Here is a 15,585-nt window from a genome sequence, read left to right on the forward strand (position 1 = left end):
TCTGGGCAGGACAGCGCTGCTTTCCTCCTTCAGCTGCTCTCTGCTGCTCTCTGACCCCCACTGGGACAAAATCAGCATCTTTATTTGCAGCATTCAGGCCAGACAGAGTTGGATAGAGCCCCCTTGTGAAAATCGCCAAATCACTTGGTTTTAGAATTTTAAAAGTTTAATAGTAATAAAGTGGTTATAAAAATAGTAATAAAATTAGAGTTGTAAGAATTTGGACAATTAGGATTTAGGACAATACAAGACAATAAAAAGAAAGAGTTACAGATGTCCGCTACCTTTTTCTGGGCAAAATAAGCCCAAAAAAGCACACACGCTAACAGAGGATTAACCCTTAAAAGCAACAGCCTGTTGCATATTCATACACCTCATACATGATGCATAAATTCCATTCAAACACAGGATTCTGTCTGGTCAGTGTCAGCTTCTTCCTCTGAATCCTGACGGCATCTTCAGGGCTGAGCGAGGCAGGACGAAGTTCATTTCTTCTGATGAGTGAGCGATAAATTCTTTTTCTGTGAAAGATTTAGGTGTCCTGTGGCTGCTATCTTAGTGGGAGTACCTTATTCCTCTCTTTAAAAAAAAAAATCTTACATAGCATAGTTTCTATTTTAACATTATCTTATACTAAAACTATATTTAACACACTACTTAAGAAAATTAATATAACTTTCTAAAATAACACATATAATATTCATTTTAATATTTGCGAAAAACCAATCATAAAATATGGATTTTCCACACCCTGTCCCCGAAATTCAAACAAGTTGACTATCACCTGGCTGCGAAGATGTTTCCTTTGATCATCGGAACAAGCCAGCATTTAGCAGAGGGTTCTGTGCTTTCCTACAGGCCTAGCACACTGCTTATAATTAATATTCTGATTAGGATTTTAATTAAATATTAATGAGGAAAACTAAGCAGCGGCAGTGAAGAGGAAGCAGGATAGCCCGTGACAATCCAGGGCACGGCCGCCCCCTCAGCCGCCCTGAGGCGCCTCCCGTGCTGAAAATGAAGAATTATATAATTCAGAACCAGCGAACATTAACTTGATTAAAATGTATAAACAGGTGAGAAAGTTTTTTATTAGCTTCTGTGTGGAAGCCTGAAATTTTGTGGGGCAAGGCAAGTGACTGACTGACACTAAAAGACAACGTCAGGGATTTGTTTTTCCCGACGACTTCGGGAGAACTCCGTCAGACCGCCGCTGGCGCCGGAAGTCACGTGACCAGCGGCTTGCATTGGGCCCGCCTTTCCCTCGCAGCGGCCTTTGGGGCGTCCCCCGCGGCCGCCGGCGGTACTGCAGCCCCGGCCCCGCCCCGCCCCGCTGCCCCCGCCGGGCGCACGCGCGGTGCGGGCGGGCGCGGGACGGCGGCGGCGGCGGCGGCGGCGGGCGCGGCGTTCCCGCTCTGGGCCCCACCGAGCCCCGTCTCCCGGCGGACACCGAGGGGGAGGCCAGGCCGGGCGGCATCGGGGGATTGTGAAGGCACAGCGGGGCGCGCTCAGCCTGCGAGAAGACCAGGAGACCCTGCGTGCCGCCCGCCGCAGCGTCGGCCCCGCAGCGCAGCGCGGCAGGAGAGAAGCGCCCGCCCGAGCGAGCGAGTGAGTGCCGCGGGTGGGGGGCGCGAGGGGCGGCCGGGCACGAGCGGGACCCGAGCAGGGGAGCGCGGGCTGGGCATGGAGGCAGCGGGGCGGCGGCAGCGGGGTTCGGGGGGGTCGCACCGTTCGCAGGGTTCGCAACGCGCGGATCGGTCTGTGCGGTGCGCAGGCAACGCGCGGCGTCCCCGGGACGGGGCGAGCGCAGCCGGGAGTCCAAGCGGAACGGCAGCGCCGCGGCCACGGGGGCGCGGGGTGGCCCCGCCGGCATCCGGCTTCCGCTTCCTCCCGCCGGGAGCCGCGGCGACCGCGCTGCGACACCGCCGGGCCCGGCACCGGCCCCGCTGCCGCCAGCACCGCCGGGCTCCGGCCTTCGGTACCCGGGCGATGCCCCCCACAGCAAACCTCCAGGGCAGCCTCGGCTGCGCTAAATAGGGCAGCGGAGCTCCCTGTAGGTCAGCAAAGCGTCTGCGTTGTGTTGTTTTTAAATCAGAAGAGTTTGTTAATCGAACAAGAGTGAGGCTGCGTATCAGGGAAAGGTTCTTCCCCCGGAGGGTGCCGGGCACTGCCCAGGCTCCCCAGGGAATGGTCACGGCCCCAAGGCTGCCAGAGCTGCGGGAGCGTTTGGACACCTCTCTCAGGGATGCACAGGGGGGATTGTTGGGGTGTCTGTGCAGGGATTGTTGGGGTGTCTGTGCAGGGATTGCTGGGGTGTCTGTGCAGGGATTGTTGGGGTGTCTGTGCAGGGATTGTTGGGGTGTCAGTGCAGGGATTGTTGGGGTGTCTGTGCAGGGATTGTTGGGGTGTCAGTGCAGGGATTGTTGGGGTGTCAGTGTAGGGATTGTTGGGACGTCTGTGCAGGGCAAGGGTTTGGAGTTATGATCCTTGGGGACCCTTCTAACTAAGGATATTCTGTGATTCTTTGATAAGTTTCTCAAAATCGTTCTCTCTCAGCCTGTTGAGAATGTGTGCTCCAAAAACTTAGTGAAGTTTATGAACACCAACCAGATGTAGGCTTGTGTTCGTTCACAGGATAGAATACACTTCAGGTTCGCTGTTAGATTCATGTTAGATCCTCTACAATGCTTTTAAAGAGAATCTCTGTAAACAGAGTGCAGAGAACCTGGAGCTTAGGTCAACAAGGTTTCCCCTCTTTTGGTGGGGGACAGGCTCTGTAGTTAATGTGCTATTTTAGTAAATCAAATATCTAATGTAATAATGAAACTAATACAATTAAATAATACTACGGTATAGTATATACTATATTATATACTATAGTATAATAATGCTATAGTATGGTATATACTATAGTATATACTATAGTATATGCTATTATATAATACTATGGTATATTATATAAATAATACTATATATATTATATAATATATAGCATTGTATATATTATATAATATATATTAAATACACACATATATATTATTTTATACATTATTATGTGTACATATGTATATTATATATACATAGTGAGTATATATATGCAGAATATATATGCAGAACACTTTTATTTATTATAAATTAAAATTTAAAATGTATTACATAATATAATACATTCTATATTAAAATTAATTAATTTTATTTAAATTATGTAATAAAATAATAATAATTTATATAAAGGTGACTTTAAAATATCTTCTTATTTAGCTTTTCAATGGGTTAGATTGAAATGATCTCCCAGGGATTATCAAGCAAGGATGTCTACTTCCAGGACAGAGTGGATTAGGGCATTTAAATATGTATACACAGGCCAATCTTTGTCCCTCTATTTCCAGAAGCTCTAGTAACTTGACCTAGTAATTTGTGATGTGTGTCAGACAAAATTCAGGACTAGGATGTGTGATCTCCAAGTGTGCTGCTGGATGTACTGTTCTAGAATGTTTCAACATATAAACAAAATATCTTGCAATAATGTATTGTTACAATGTCTGGCTCTGAAATTCAGCTATTTGAGGATTTTTAAATCTTTTTTCTGGGCAGGTCTTAATCACACACCCAGGGGGCATTTTGGAAGAGTTTTAGTTGTTGTGCTTGCTTGAGATTTAAATTGCAACAAAACTACATATTTCCTTTGGAAAGTTTTCATATTTAGTGTCAGAAGATATAACCATAGTTGGTAAAATACCTCTTTTTCACATTAAGTTCCAGTAGTGTGCTTGCTTGCCAAGTTTTTTAGATTAATTCCAGCTACCATGTTTTCTTTCTTTCGTTTTGTACACAGCTCATAAGTTGTACTTTAGTAAAATGGGACTCAGAACAGTTACAGACATTCCTTGTGCAAAGCTGATTTTGCTCTACATCACAGAGATAACCAGAAAAATGATGATTGTTTTTGCTACAACATTTAGTTTTCAATTGTCATTCCAATCTTGACCTGCTTCTACATGAACTGCAAGTTCCTGTTTTTTTGTTCTAAGAATACAAATTGAAGATCACTGCCACTTAGAATTTAATTTCTGTGCAATTCTTTCTAGGATTTTTTGTTTCTTCCACACAGGTGGGGAAAAATGGCCAAGAGAATTGCAGAAAAGGAGCTGACTGACCGAAACTGGGACCAGGAGGATGAAGCTGAAGAGGTGAAATACACATTAATTCCCCAAACTGCCTCAAACTGTGGATTACTGACAGATTCCCTTCAGTACAGAGATGTTAGAGCTGTGCTTTATAAAAGCAAAGCAAAACTTACATTATTTGTTGTAATAAAATGGAGATAGCACAAAGAGAAATGTCGTGCAGAACCAGAAAATGTTTTCCAAGTATCAGCTCACAACCAGTGGGCTGGATTTTAACTTCTTCCCTTGTTTGCTTGGTAGCAGTGTTAGAGGTGTGTTCAGAACCTGATCTCAGCCATCATGTTCATGTTGAATATTCCACTAATGATTCCATAACTTCCTCTTCAAGGTGGGAACATTCTCTGTGGCAAGTGAGGAGGTCCTGAAGAACAGAGCTATTAAAAAAGCAAAGCGCCGCAACGTGGGGTCAGAGGTAATGTGGTCACTGGACAGGGGTGCTGGAGTTTTACTCACTTACAAAACACAACATCACACTCAGGCTTTTACTTCTTGGGTTTGTGGTGATGCTGAATAAAGTCATCATTCCAGGTCACATGTGCACAACTTTGGCTTTACTGTTCCATGCTAAGAATAAGGCTAAGGCAAAAAAAGGGTAATACTAGTTTGACTGGTGAGCAGGGTGTTCTTGCATATTTCAGACACAATGTTGTTTGCAAATGGGTAAAACAGCATTTTTACTGCTTTACTTCCATTTTTTGTAGAGATGGAAGTATGGAAATGCAAAGTTATTAGTTATCCATACTGGAGGGCTGGGGGATGTCTCAGAAGCTTTATTAGTAAACACCCAAATACTAACCTGCTCTAAGAATGAGAAATATGTCTTTTCTTAAGAATGCTGCTACTTTTTTTCCTCCCTCCCTGTCAAGAGCTTTTAGTGCCATCTACTCTTTGCACTAACAAATTAAAAATTGAAAGGCAGTTGGCCTTTGTTACACGTTTAGTTCTTGTGAAAGCACTATCCCAGTCCAGCCACGTTGTCCTTTCAGAAGTCCTTGACAATGCTTTGTTGTATATATTTTTCCCAGACATGTTTGAAGAGGCATGCATCATGTTAGACATAGGCCTGGAGCTTTATGTGTTACACAGATTGCTTTAGGACTGGATGGGACCAGGCAAATGTTAAGATCTAGACAGCCTTCTCCTATGCTTTTGATTTTCCTTCTTCAGCCCAAGCACTGTAAATGAAGAAGCTGTCTTAGCCCACTGATGCCTTGAGTGGTTTTAGCCACAAATGTGTAGAAAATACAGTTAAATAAAGGATTGTACTGGAATGAGGTGATGCAAAACATAAACTACAACTTGAGCAGGACAGGTTCAGGGGCAAATGGGATAGGAAAAACAGAACAGAATGAGAAAGGGGAGCAGATGGGTTGTAGAAGTAGTTAGGAGGCTGGAGCAGCTGTTAGGGCTGGTAGAAGGGCTGGTGACAACTAAGGACCATGCAGCCCCTCCCTCTGCCTTCTAGTGGGATGAGGAGGAGCATCAGAAAAAAGGATAAAAGCCTGGGTTGAGATAAGAACAGTGTAATGATTGAAATACAGTGATCATGATGATAAGGGAACCAAAAAAAGAGAAAGAAATAAACCCCAAGAAAAAGCAGGGGTGCACAGAAGGTTGCTCACTACCCACAGACCTCACTCATCCCATGGCCAAGCAGCAATTAGCTGCTCCCAGCCACCCCCTCCCAGTTCCTGTGCTGGCCATGACACTGAAAGTTCGCTTTGAGTAGTAAAAGTTCATTACCTCCAAAGGCCTAAAATTTGCAGTGCTTTATTTGCATGTTAATTGTACTTTGTCTTTAGAAACACCTAAGAAACTATACTGTAAAATAATATGGTTGCAAAGACAGTGATCAGAACTGGGTGATGAAGAGGTTGCAGAGATGGATATTTGTGGTCAGGTACAGTCTGTCTTTGCATCTTCCATCAGTCACATTGGAATATTTTGGGTAAATCATGAGAGGTTTCATAGGTGACTCCAGAGTGATGAGTGGATTAAAGTATTGGGCTCTTGACTGCCATTGTAAATGCTAAAACTTGTTGAAAATAAACCTGAAATTACATAATCCTGTGTAGTTATTTAAAGAGAAACCAGATTACAGATTACCAAAATGTCTAATAGGTAAACACATCCACAGCTCTGAGAAACTTCCATGTATCCACATCCTACACCCAGTTTGTTTTCATACCAAACATCTGAGTCTTTTAAAACCAGTAGCAGTGTGTGTCATAAGGAAGTTGTTAATTTTGTTTGCATAGCTGACACAGAAATGCATGGAATGACACACTGAACTAGGGAAAAACAAACCAAGGATATCAGGAATATTAAGTGGGGATAGGATTTGTGTGGATAAAATGTTTGTAACTGGTTGTGGTTTTTTTCTCCCCAGTCTGAAAGCGGAGGAGCTTTTAAAGGGTTTAAAGGCTTTGTATTGCCTTCTGGAAAAGGAGGAGGAGGCTTCAGTGGATTTGGGAATGGTGCAGGAATAAAGCCTTTGGAAGGGCTGTCTAATGGAAGCAGTAGTGCCTCTAGTACTCCTCCTTTCAGCAGTTTGAAGAGCACCTCTGAAACACAATCAGCATTTGGTAAGTTTTAATTAACCATACATATTTATCAACACCTTCAGTCACAACATTTTTCGGGTTATTTTAGTAGTGACAAAAACAAATTTAGACCATCTTATAGTTGTGTTTTAAGGTTTTGAGACTTTATACCTCTTTGTAAGATTTCTTATTATTTTAGAGTGCTGGAGGGACAAGTTTTGATCTGCATGCAATTTAAAGAGGTGGTAACTAAATTTATATTTCTAATACTGGAGGTAAAAGTTTTCTAGGCACAGATGGAAATGGAAGGCACTGGCATAAGGCAGTCTGTAAAAGGTATAAAGCATCTGGTGACATGTCCCAATTCTTTGAATTTAAATTAAAAATACATGCTGCATAGCTAAAGTCTTCATCTTTTTTCCTTGTACATCTGATGTTGCAGACAGTCTTACTAGAATTTATCTCTTACAGTTATACCTACATTTTAGGACATTTTAAATACTTCAGCATGTTGAGCTGTCACGCTTTGGAATTCCCTGAGGAATATTAGTTCTGTCCCTTTGTGCTGGACATGCAGAAATGCTAACCCTTATTTTGGAGTCACCATGCCACAGAATAGAAATGGTGGAATTTGAACTTTGGAGTAATGTGGATTTCAGTGATCTTGAATAAATTAAGGGAAAGTGAAATATTCAATGAGACTATTTCTTGTTTGCTTCTTAGGGTTTTTTATACAGAAGTGCTCAAAAGCTTGTAAAATTATGGGCTAGTGCACTCAGGGTGGTTTAAAGCACATTTAAAACGCATTTAAAGCACAAATGGCAAGAGATAAGTTGAGTTTTTTGATTTAATAAGCATTACAGCTTGCTGAAATTGTCAGATTTTTATATGATTTGGAAGGTTTTGGCAATATATAAAACATGTATTTTTTTTAATGTTCTGTACAAGATGTGTTTGAAATTTTTTTTTATACCCAAGTGTGCTTCATCTACTTTGTCTATCCCCAACTTACTTGTCTAAATGAAACTTGGGTCAGCTCACTGGCATGGGAGTACCTGGGGCACAGTGTGGTGACCCAAAAGAAGGAGATCAACTGAGGAAGGATCAGTGATTTGATAAGAAATATTACACATGTTAGGTTTTTAAGAGAGTTGTGCTTTCTGGGTAAAAAAAAAAAAAAATGGTTCTAAGCCACATTTCTCACTAGGTCAGCCAAGCATCTGTGTTGTTTTTTAAACCAGAGCTTATGAAGCCAATGAGTTCAGTTGGGTATCAGGGAAAGGTTCTTCCCCCAGAGGGTGTCGGGCACTGCCCAGGCTCCCCAGGGAATGGTCACGGCCCCAAGGCTGCCAGAGCTGCGGGAGCGTTTGGGCACCGCTCTCAGGGATGCACAGGGGGGGATTATTGGGGTGTCTGTGAGGGATTGTTGGGGTGTCTGTGCAGGGCCAGGAGCTGCACTCACTGATCCTGCTGTGTCCCTCCCAGCTCAGGATATCCTGTAACTCTGTGATTTTCCCACAACAGGATCCCCGATGTCCAACGGCCCCAGTGCTGCTGTGTTTGCTGAGAAGAAGGCTGCCAGCCCCACAGCCAACGGCGGCAGCAGCCAGCCCTGCTCCTCGGGCAGCACCCTGGGCTCAGCGCCCGCCTCTGGCTCCTACCACAAACAGCTGGCTGCCCTCAACTGCTCCGTGCGAGACTGGATAGTGAAACACGTCAACAGCAACCCCCTGTGCGACCTCACGCCCATCTTCAGGGACTACGAGCGCTACTTGGCCAGCATCGAGCAGCAGCACGGGGGCAGCAGTGACAGCAGCTCCGAGAACGAGGGCAGCAAGACCCCTGCCCCCCAGGCTGCTCCTGTGTTTGGGAGTTCAAAGCTCCAGCAAGGCTCCACCTTTTTGTTTAACAGCAAAACTGAGGATACCTCCGACAAAAAAGCTGAAGCTGCAACAGAAAAAAGAGACCCGTTGTTAGGAGCTACATCAACTGTCTCGTTTAATTTTGGCAAGAGTGTTGACAGTCCTGTTTTGGGTTCCCTCGGTTCAGGAACGCTTAGTAGTTTCTCATTTTCTTCTGGGAATTCAGGTTTGTTTGGAAAAGATGCAAACCAGGCCAAGTCTGTCACTACAGCATCCACCAGTTCATTGGAAGCTCAAACAGACAGTGGCAATAATGATGACAAAGGTAAATTCTACGTATTTCTATTTATAGTTATTTTAATGGTCAGCTATGAGTGTATGTGACTTAAGAATACTAAGAAAATGCAATATTAAGTTCACTGAGATGATGGCATGGTGTAGTGTCCGAGGAAGTTTAGGCTGAATATCTGGAAAAGTTTCTTCCCCTAGAGGCTGCTCAGGCACTGCCCAGGCAATGCCAGAGCTCCCAAAGAGCATTTGGAAAACACTCTCAGGCACAGGGTAGGATGGTTGGAGTGTTCTGGGCAGGACCAGGAGCTGCACTCCATGATCCTGGTGGGTTCTTTCCAACTGAGGAAATTCTGTATTCTGTGATCATCATCATTCTTCAATTTGAAAGTGCAGAATTATATAATATATATATATATATATACACCTCTATAATATAATACAATATGATAAATGATATATGAGATTATGATATAATATAATATACCCCTTATTGGGAGAACCCAGCCTTATGTAAGCAACACCAAAAGTATGTGCTTATCAAGACTTACATAATTCTGTCAGATTTGTACTTTATATAATATGCAAGATAATCCCATATCTGAGGGCAGGAATTGATGAAATTTAAAGCAGCTAGTATGTTCACCTTTCAGTCTGCTGGACTTCTCAATCCCACTGCTTTTCCTAGTAGGTTTATCAAGAGATCCCTGCAGTAGAAAGCATGAGATACAGAACAGTTCAGTCCATTTTACTTAATGGATTGTAAGGAGGCCAACAAAGTTGCATAGTACCTGACAGCTTTGCTCTGGTCTTTGCCTGTGCTGCATACAATAGGCTGATAGAAATCCCAGCAGCTGAGGGGCTGGAAAGGCATAATCTGCCACTATTATCTGTCATTCTGCAACTAATTCCCTTCCCCTAAATTAAACCTGGTTATTGGAAGTATTTATTGTGCTTTACTTGAACCCATTTGTGGAGCATACTCTGAAATGTGAAACTGTTTCTGTTCAAGCAGAAGCTTTTGACTTACTAAGCTTTATATTGTTGGTGTTTGATTGTTTGGTATGGATTGGGTATTTTCATCCCATTTAAACTGAAGGTGAGGATGAAGTTGCTTTAAGAGCTGAATGAAAAGCAAGTAACCCTTTTTTTGTAGCTGAAGCTGCTACAGAGTACACAGGGACTGAAAAGTGTCACTGACCATGTTAACCATGGTGGGCATAAGGGTGCCAAAATATGTGCTCACAACATTAACATATCAAAACTTTCTATTTAAAGGAGGGGAAGAGGAGGAAGAAGAGCCACCAAAAGTCATCGTCAATGAAATAAAAGAAGATGATGCTTTCTACTCAAAGAAGTAAGTGACTTGAACTTGGAAAATAAAATGAATATCTGTGTATTGCTATTCTTCACCACCTAAAATGGCTTTAAGTTTATTAGAGCCTCACTTAAAAATGTTTATAAATTGTACATTAAAGTCCTATTATAACTTAAGAATGATACAGCCAGTTCTTATGACTTTCTGATTAGGCCCTGAGTACAGTTGCTGTGCCTTTGACTTCTCCCTGAAAGTAATCCATTTATCATAGAAATCAGAAACTATTATCAGAAATAGTTCACTTTCTCTTTGATCTCCAAGTGCTGTCCATTAGCACATGAAACACGGTCAAGAATAATAAAGATTTAGGTTACTCACAGCGTGTTAAATCATGATTACTGTTACTGTGAGTCAGATGGATACATGTACCTGGGAGATACCTTTTTATTTCATCTCTACATGGCTGCACAAACAAGGATTTGGGTTTTATTTTTTTTCTCCACAGGTGCAAACTGTTCTACAAAAAGGATAATGAATTTAAAGAAAAAGGTGTAGGAACATTACATTTAAAACCAGCAGGAAATGAAAAAACTCAACTCTTAGTACGAGCAGATACCAATTTAGGTAAGTACATTTATCCCAGTAACAGGTCTTGATGTCAGAATTCCTTGCTAAGAATTAGGGGTTTTTTGGGTTTTTTTACACAGCATTAACAGATACAATTAGTGAAAACCTTTCTGCTATTATTTTCCTAAATCATTTAGAATACTGACAAACACTTGGGTGCCTCTAGTGAGTATTACAAAAGACAGCACATGAAGCAGTGCAAGAAGTAAAAGGCTATGGTGTATGTTTGGGGATACAAAGTGCCTGTTTTACCCTGGTTGGTCCAGATTAACACCTGTCTGCATCAGAACCTTTTGCTTCTGTATATGAACTGCCTCTGGTGGTCAGAATGAGAAACTTGGCATAAACTAAGCACTGTGACTGGATTCCTCATTTGCTGCTTCTCCCTTGTCCCCTTCCCTTTCTCCTGTGTCCACCTACTATCATTTGATATTCAGGTTCCTCCATTTAAAAAAGGAGGATAGAGATTTCCTCATTTCTAGTGAGGAAAGAAATTTGAGACCAATGGCCATGAATGGATGCTTAGGAAAGAAGAAGACAAACATACACGATATTTGTGAATTGCCTTCCTTCCAACCACCCTAAATCTCTAGTTACTATCTATACTAAACCTGTATTGCAGTAAAAGCTAGAAAATGGCTAATGGTAATTTTTTCCCCTCCTCAAATGCAGGAAATATCCTGTTGAATGTTCTAATTCCACCTAAGATGCCATGCACAAGAACCGGAAAAAACAATGTTCTAATAGTTTGTGTTCCTAACCCACCCATCGATGAGAAGAACCCAGCTGTTCCTGTCACTATGCTAATAAGAGTGAAAACAAGTGAGGATGCAGATGAGTTGCACAAAATCTTACTGGAGAAAAAGGAGGCTTAAATAAGTTGCAGTCCATAATTTGAGGATTTATTGCCAAACTGCTGCTGCTCTTTTTTTCTTCCGTAACTTCATTTGAACATTTAATTCTTTACTCTGATATTAAGAACTGTTATAGGAATTCTGGAAAAATGATGTGAGGAAAAGCTAAACTAGCTAATAAAAGCTTTAATAGAACACAAGTGTTGGACTGTTCTCCCTCATTTTCAGTATCTAAATGCAGGACCTCTTCTGGATAAAGCACATGGATGTAAATCCAAGCAAATGTTTTTAGCACCAGTCGACCAAATGGACAGAAAGCTGAGTACAAAAACCTGGTATCAGAGCTTCCTTACAGACTGTAATACAATGCAAGCACCTCCTGTTTTGGGAAGGGAGGATGTTCAAGCTTACCTGTTGCAACTGTTTCTAGACTGCAGATTTTTAATTGGTCTGTTGTATTCTGGTGAGACTGACTTCTTAGTGACAGAACTGCACCCCACCAGTGATGATCTCCTTTGTGCTGGGTCTGTACCCTTGCAGGCCTGTGTGCTTTCAGGACTCAGAGACTGCAGATATTTAAAAGAAAATTTGCTTGTGTAGTCTTGTTGACAGCAGTGGTTCCTCCAGAGGAACTGTCAGTTCTGTTCTTACTGTAGCAACGAGAGAATGATGTGCAATATGGTACAAGCAGACAACTGGAAGAGTTTTATCTTGGACACACTGGCAGCCCCTGGCTTCTGACAGGTCAGAACAAAGGGTTGCACTTCCACATGATCCTTCCAAGGTGTTTGTCCTTAGTCCCAAAACCCAGCTGAGGCAGAGCTGGATGTGCTGCATTGCTCCTGCTGCTGGTACTTTGCTGAAGAAAGCTCTTCCCACCAACAAACTTCAGGACTTTTCAAGACCTTTCTGTTGCCTGTTGCCCTTGCCAGAACACACATGCACAAGGGTGTGTATCAGTATTTCTCCATGTGATAAAAATGCCATGCTGCAGTGCATTAAACAAAGCAGCAGGGTGCAGCTTTGCCAGAAGCTTTCTGTTGCATGTGGGGAGCATGGGGCAATTTGTAAACTTAGTTTTCAGCTGTGATAAAATTAACCAGGTGGCAATAATTTGGGGATCAGAGCATTTATCCTGGTCTTGGTTTCACTCTCAACTTTGTCAGACTGTGTTTGGTGGTTTAATCCTTTTCTTTTTTCAAATGTTGCTGGAAACTCCTTCCCTGGTAACTTTTTCTACTTTGCTTCCAACTCTGGGACTTCTCCAAGAGCTTGATGATAATATGAAACTTGAACTGCTCTCAGATGTGTCACACTGACCAGCTCTGGCACGATGGAACAAACACGCTGTTTTGCCTCTGGCTAATGTGACACAAGAGGAAAAACCCCTTTCCTTAAAAATCTCAGTGTAACACAATTCATACAGGGGACCTGGTGGTCCAGCACAGTGGCATCCTGTGGGCAGGGAACAAGGAATTCCTTAACACCATTTGATGAGGTGCAGCACATCTCACTGTACCCCTGCTCTGGGGGGGAGCAAATGGCTGCCTGTAGGCCTAATTCACTGCACAATTCAGGTTATGGCCTTTTTCCCCCCTCTTCATTAAAAGGAGAAAAATCTAGATTTTATCTATAGCCCTGTTGACCAAAGTTCCAAAAGAAAGGCCTTTGCTCACATTTCAGCCACGTTTAGGGTACAAGAATTGCATTTTTAACACTGGAGTGTGAAGGGAGCTTAGATGCCATTTGAGATATTTGAAAAATAAACTGGTGCCTTTGAGGATTCTTTTTGCATCTGGCTAAATACTTAAACCATTAAAAGTCAGTGACATTGCTTTCCTCAAAATAAGATATACTTTTTTTTAATAACAAGTCTTGCTGCTACCTATATTGGAGGCCCAAAGCTGACAGGGTGTGTCTAAATGTGTATGAATGAAAAACAGAATGCTGCCTAAGAGTTTAGTCCAGGCTCTGGTCCAAGGGCTCAGTTAATTTTGCATTTGTCTTTTGACTGTAGTGTCTTAACCCTGTCTCTGTACAGAAAGGTTTATAGACAGAGCTCTGGTTGTACTCCCATCAAGAACAGCTCTGGCTATAAAAGCTTGGCCTTTTCTTTGCTTACTTCCAAAAGCTCATGGATTTGGAACTGTTCTTTATCCTTAGAAACATGGACCAACAAACTGAAGTGAACACTTCTTTCCTTATGGCTGCCTCTAAAGAGGGGCAGTTGTTAGGTTTTGCACACATGGATGTGGCCCAATTCTGACAGTACACCTCTGGCCTGTTTACAAGCAGAGGGCTCAGAGTGAATGGAAAAATAATAGAGGAATAATAAATTGTGTTGGAAAGAATTAAACCTTACCCTAGTCATCATAGCAAGTAACACCTGAATTATTCTGTGCTTGTATTTAATCAGTAAAGCCAGGAGAAGGTAAAAAATTGAGATGTCACCTTCATTAGAATGTCAAATATATGCATAAACATAAACATACAACTTTGAACATTTTATATGGGGAAAATTGCCTCTAAAAGGACAGGGAAGAATTTCCCTGCAAAGCAGATTTTAATCAACATCAATTCATGATGTCTGTACCATTATGTGGACTATGAAGCAGGAAAAGATAGTCATACACTGACAAACTTGGTGCTCAGGTATAAAGCACAGCCTTTTCCAGCACTTTAGAAATTTTTGATGATGCTTCAGTTTCTATTTAAGGAATACTAAAATACAGAAATGCTGTAAAAGGCCAGAGATTGTTAAATAGAAATAAAGGCCTTAATGAAAAAGCAGATTTCACAGAGACCACAGACATCAGTGTACTACTGCCTTCATAACAAAGTGGCACATGCTATCCAAGGAAAGCATTTTGGTCAGAATTCCAACTCAAAGAGGCATTCCTGTGTCTTAGTAATGTATTTAACAGCTGGATATCAGATAGCTGATATTAAAGATGCAAGTTTCTGCCCCAATCTGCATTGATGCCTTCGTTGTTCCAGGTGTATGTAGATGTTGGAGTGTCTTATCCATTCCTCCTTCTCTGGTTTTGAAGTTTCAGCTGGAAAATAAACATCTCTGCTTCTTTTAATTATCAGAATAATTTCTAAGGGAAATACTACAGTTGGCTTGAAATTTATTTTAAAATATTAAATTGCAGTATGCAAGGTTTAATTTGGGAGGGCAACACTGTGTTCCTCTAAGCCCTTTTGGGTGATGGATGTGAAAGTTTATATTAAATTTACAGTTCAGATGAACACACTGTAGAACATAAACCAATCAGGAGGTTTGCTGTGCTATTGAAACTGAAGTTCAGCTCCCTTTGCAGCACTGTAACATTTAAACTGTTGTTAAAGATTGACTTTCTGATGCCTTAACTTATTTGCATTTGATAAAATTTTGTAGCTGGTGCCTGTGTGCAGAAATTACCTGACATTAAACAATTTAAAGTGGCATGAGCTAGTCTAAATCCAATGAAGATGCTGAATGTGATGATTTGTTAGTTGTTAGTAGATTTCAAAATGCTCTGAATTTTTCAGTGGGTACTTCAGTTTTACATAACGTGTATGTTAATGTTTTCATTAGTTCTGATACACTGAGGTCATGTACAAAAATCCATGGAAAATGTGAATAAATGAATGGAAGATTCATTTGTCTTGTGTGAATCACTTTCATTTTCAGTGTATAACATGGAGTAATAAAATTAATTGTACAATCAGTGGCTTGCAGGTGAATTCCTGCCTGGATAATTCTGCTACTTAAAGAAGGAATGTCCTGCCCTGCCCATTCCTGACTTGGAAACCTGGAGCCAGATCAGCAAAATGCTTCCTCCTTGTGAGGTCAAGGAGCTGGGGCTGCCTTGGAGGACAGAGGGAACACCTGTGCTCACACAGCAGGAGTGGGACTGACCT

The 15,585-nt window shown here is 41.9% G+C and overlaps 1 protein-coding gene across 2 annotated transcripts; it reads left to right on the plus strand.

The window, feature by feature from the left end:
• The first annotated feature begins 1,383 nt into the window (after positions 1 to 1,383).
• Positions 1,384 to 15,324, plus strand: NUP50 (nucleoporin 50). 2 transcript variants are annotated; one of them, XM_064736598.1, is made up of 8 exons: positions 1,384 to 1,608; positions 4,112 to 4,190; positions 4,516 to 4,599; positions 6,577 to 6,772; positions 8,255 to 8,917; positions 10,159 to 10,237; positions 10,704 to 10,822; positions 11,498 to 15,324. In XM_064736598.1, the coding sequence occupies exons 2-8, from the start codon at positions 4,122 to 4,124 to the stop codon at positions 11,698 to 11,700; spliced, it is 1,413 nt and encodes a 470-aa protein (XP_064592668.1). In that variant the 5' UTR covers positions 1,384 to 1,608; positions 4,112 to 4,121; the 3' UTR covers positions 11,701 to 15,324. The 2 variants fall into 2 exon arrangements, with proteins under 2 accessions (XP_064592668.1, XP_064592679.1); XM_064736609.1 differs by lacking the exon at positions 1,384 to 1,608 and adding an exon at positions 1,882 to 2,057.
• Positions 15,325 to 15,585: the final 261 nt, after the last annotated feature.

This window comes from Zonotrichia leucophrys, chromosome 1A, assembly GCF_028769735.1.
Source record: "Zonotrichia leucophrys gambelii isolate GWCS_2022_RI chromosome 1A, RI_Zleu_2.0, whole genome shotgun sequence".
NCBI lineage: Eukaryota > Metazoa > Chordata > Aves > Passeriformes > Passerellidae > Zonotrichia > Zonotrichia leucophrys.

What these genes read in the sequence shown, in the direction of transcription:
- NUP50 (XM_064736598.1), top strand. Translation starts at nt 4,122, where the DNA reads ATGGCCAAGAGAATTGCAGAAAAGGAGCTGACTGACCGAAACTGGGAC. An exon ending in TGGCAATAATGATGACAAAG is followed by an intron (nt 8,918 to 10,158) that starts GTAAATTCTACG and finishes TTCTATTTAAAG; the next exon opens with GAGGGGAAGAGGAGGAAGAA. An exon ending in ACGAGCAGATACCAATTTAG is followed by an intron (nt 10,823 to 11,497) that starts GTAAGTACATTT and finishes CCTCAAATGCAG; the next exon opens with GAAATATCCTGTTGAATGTT.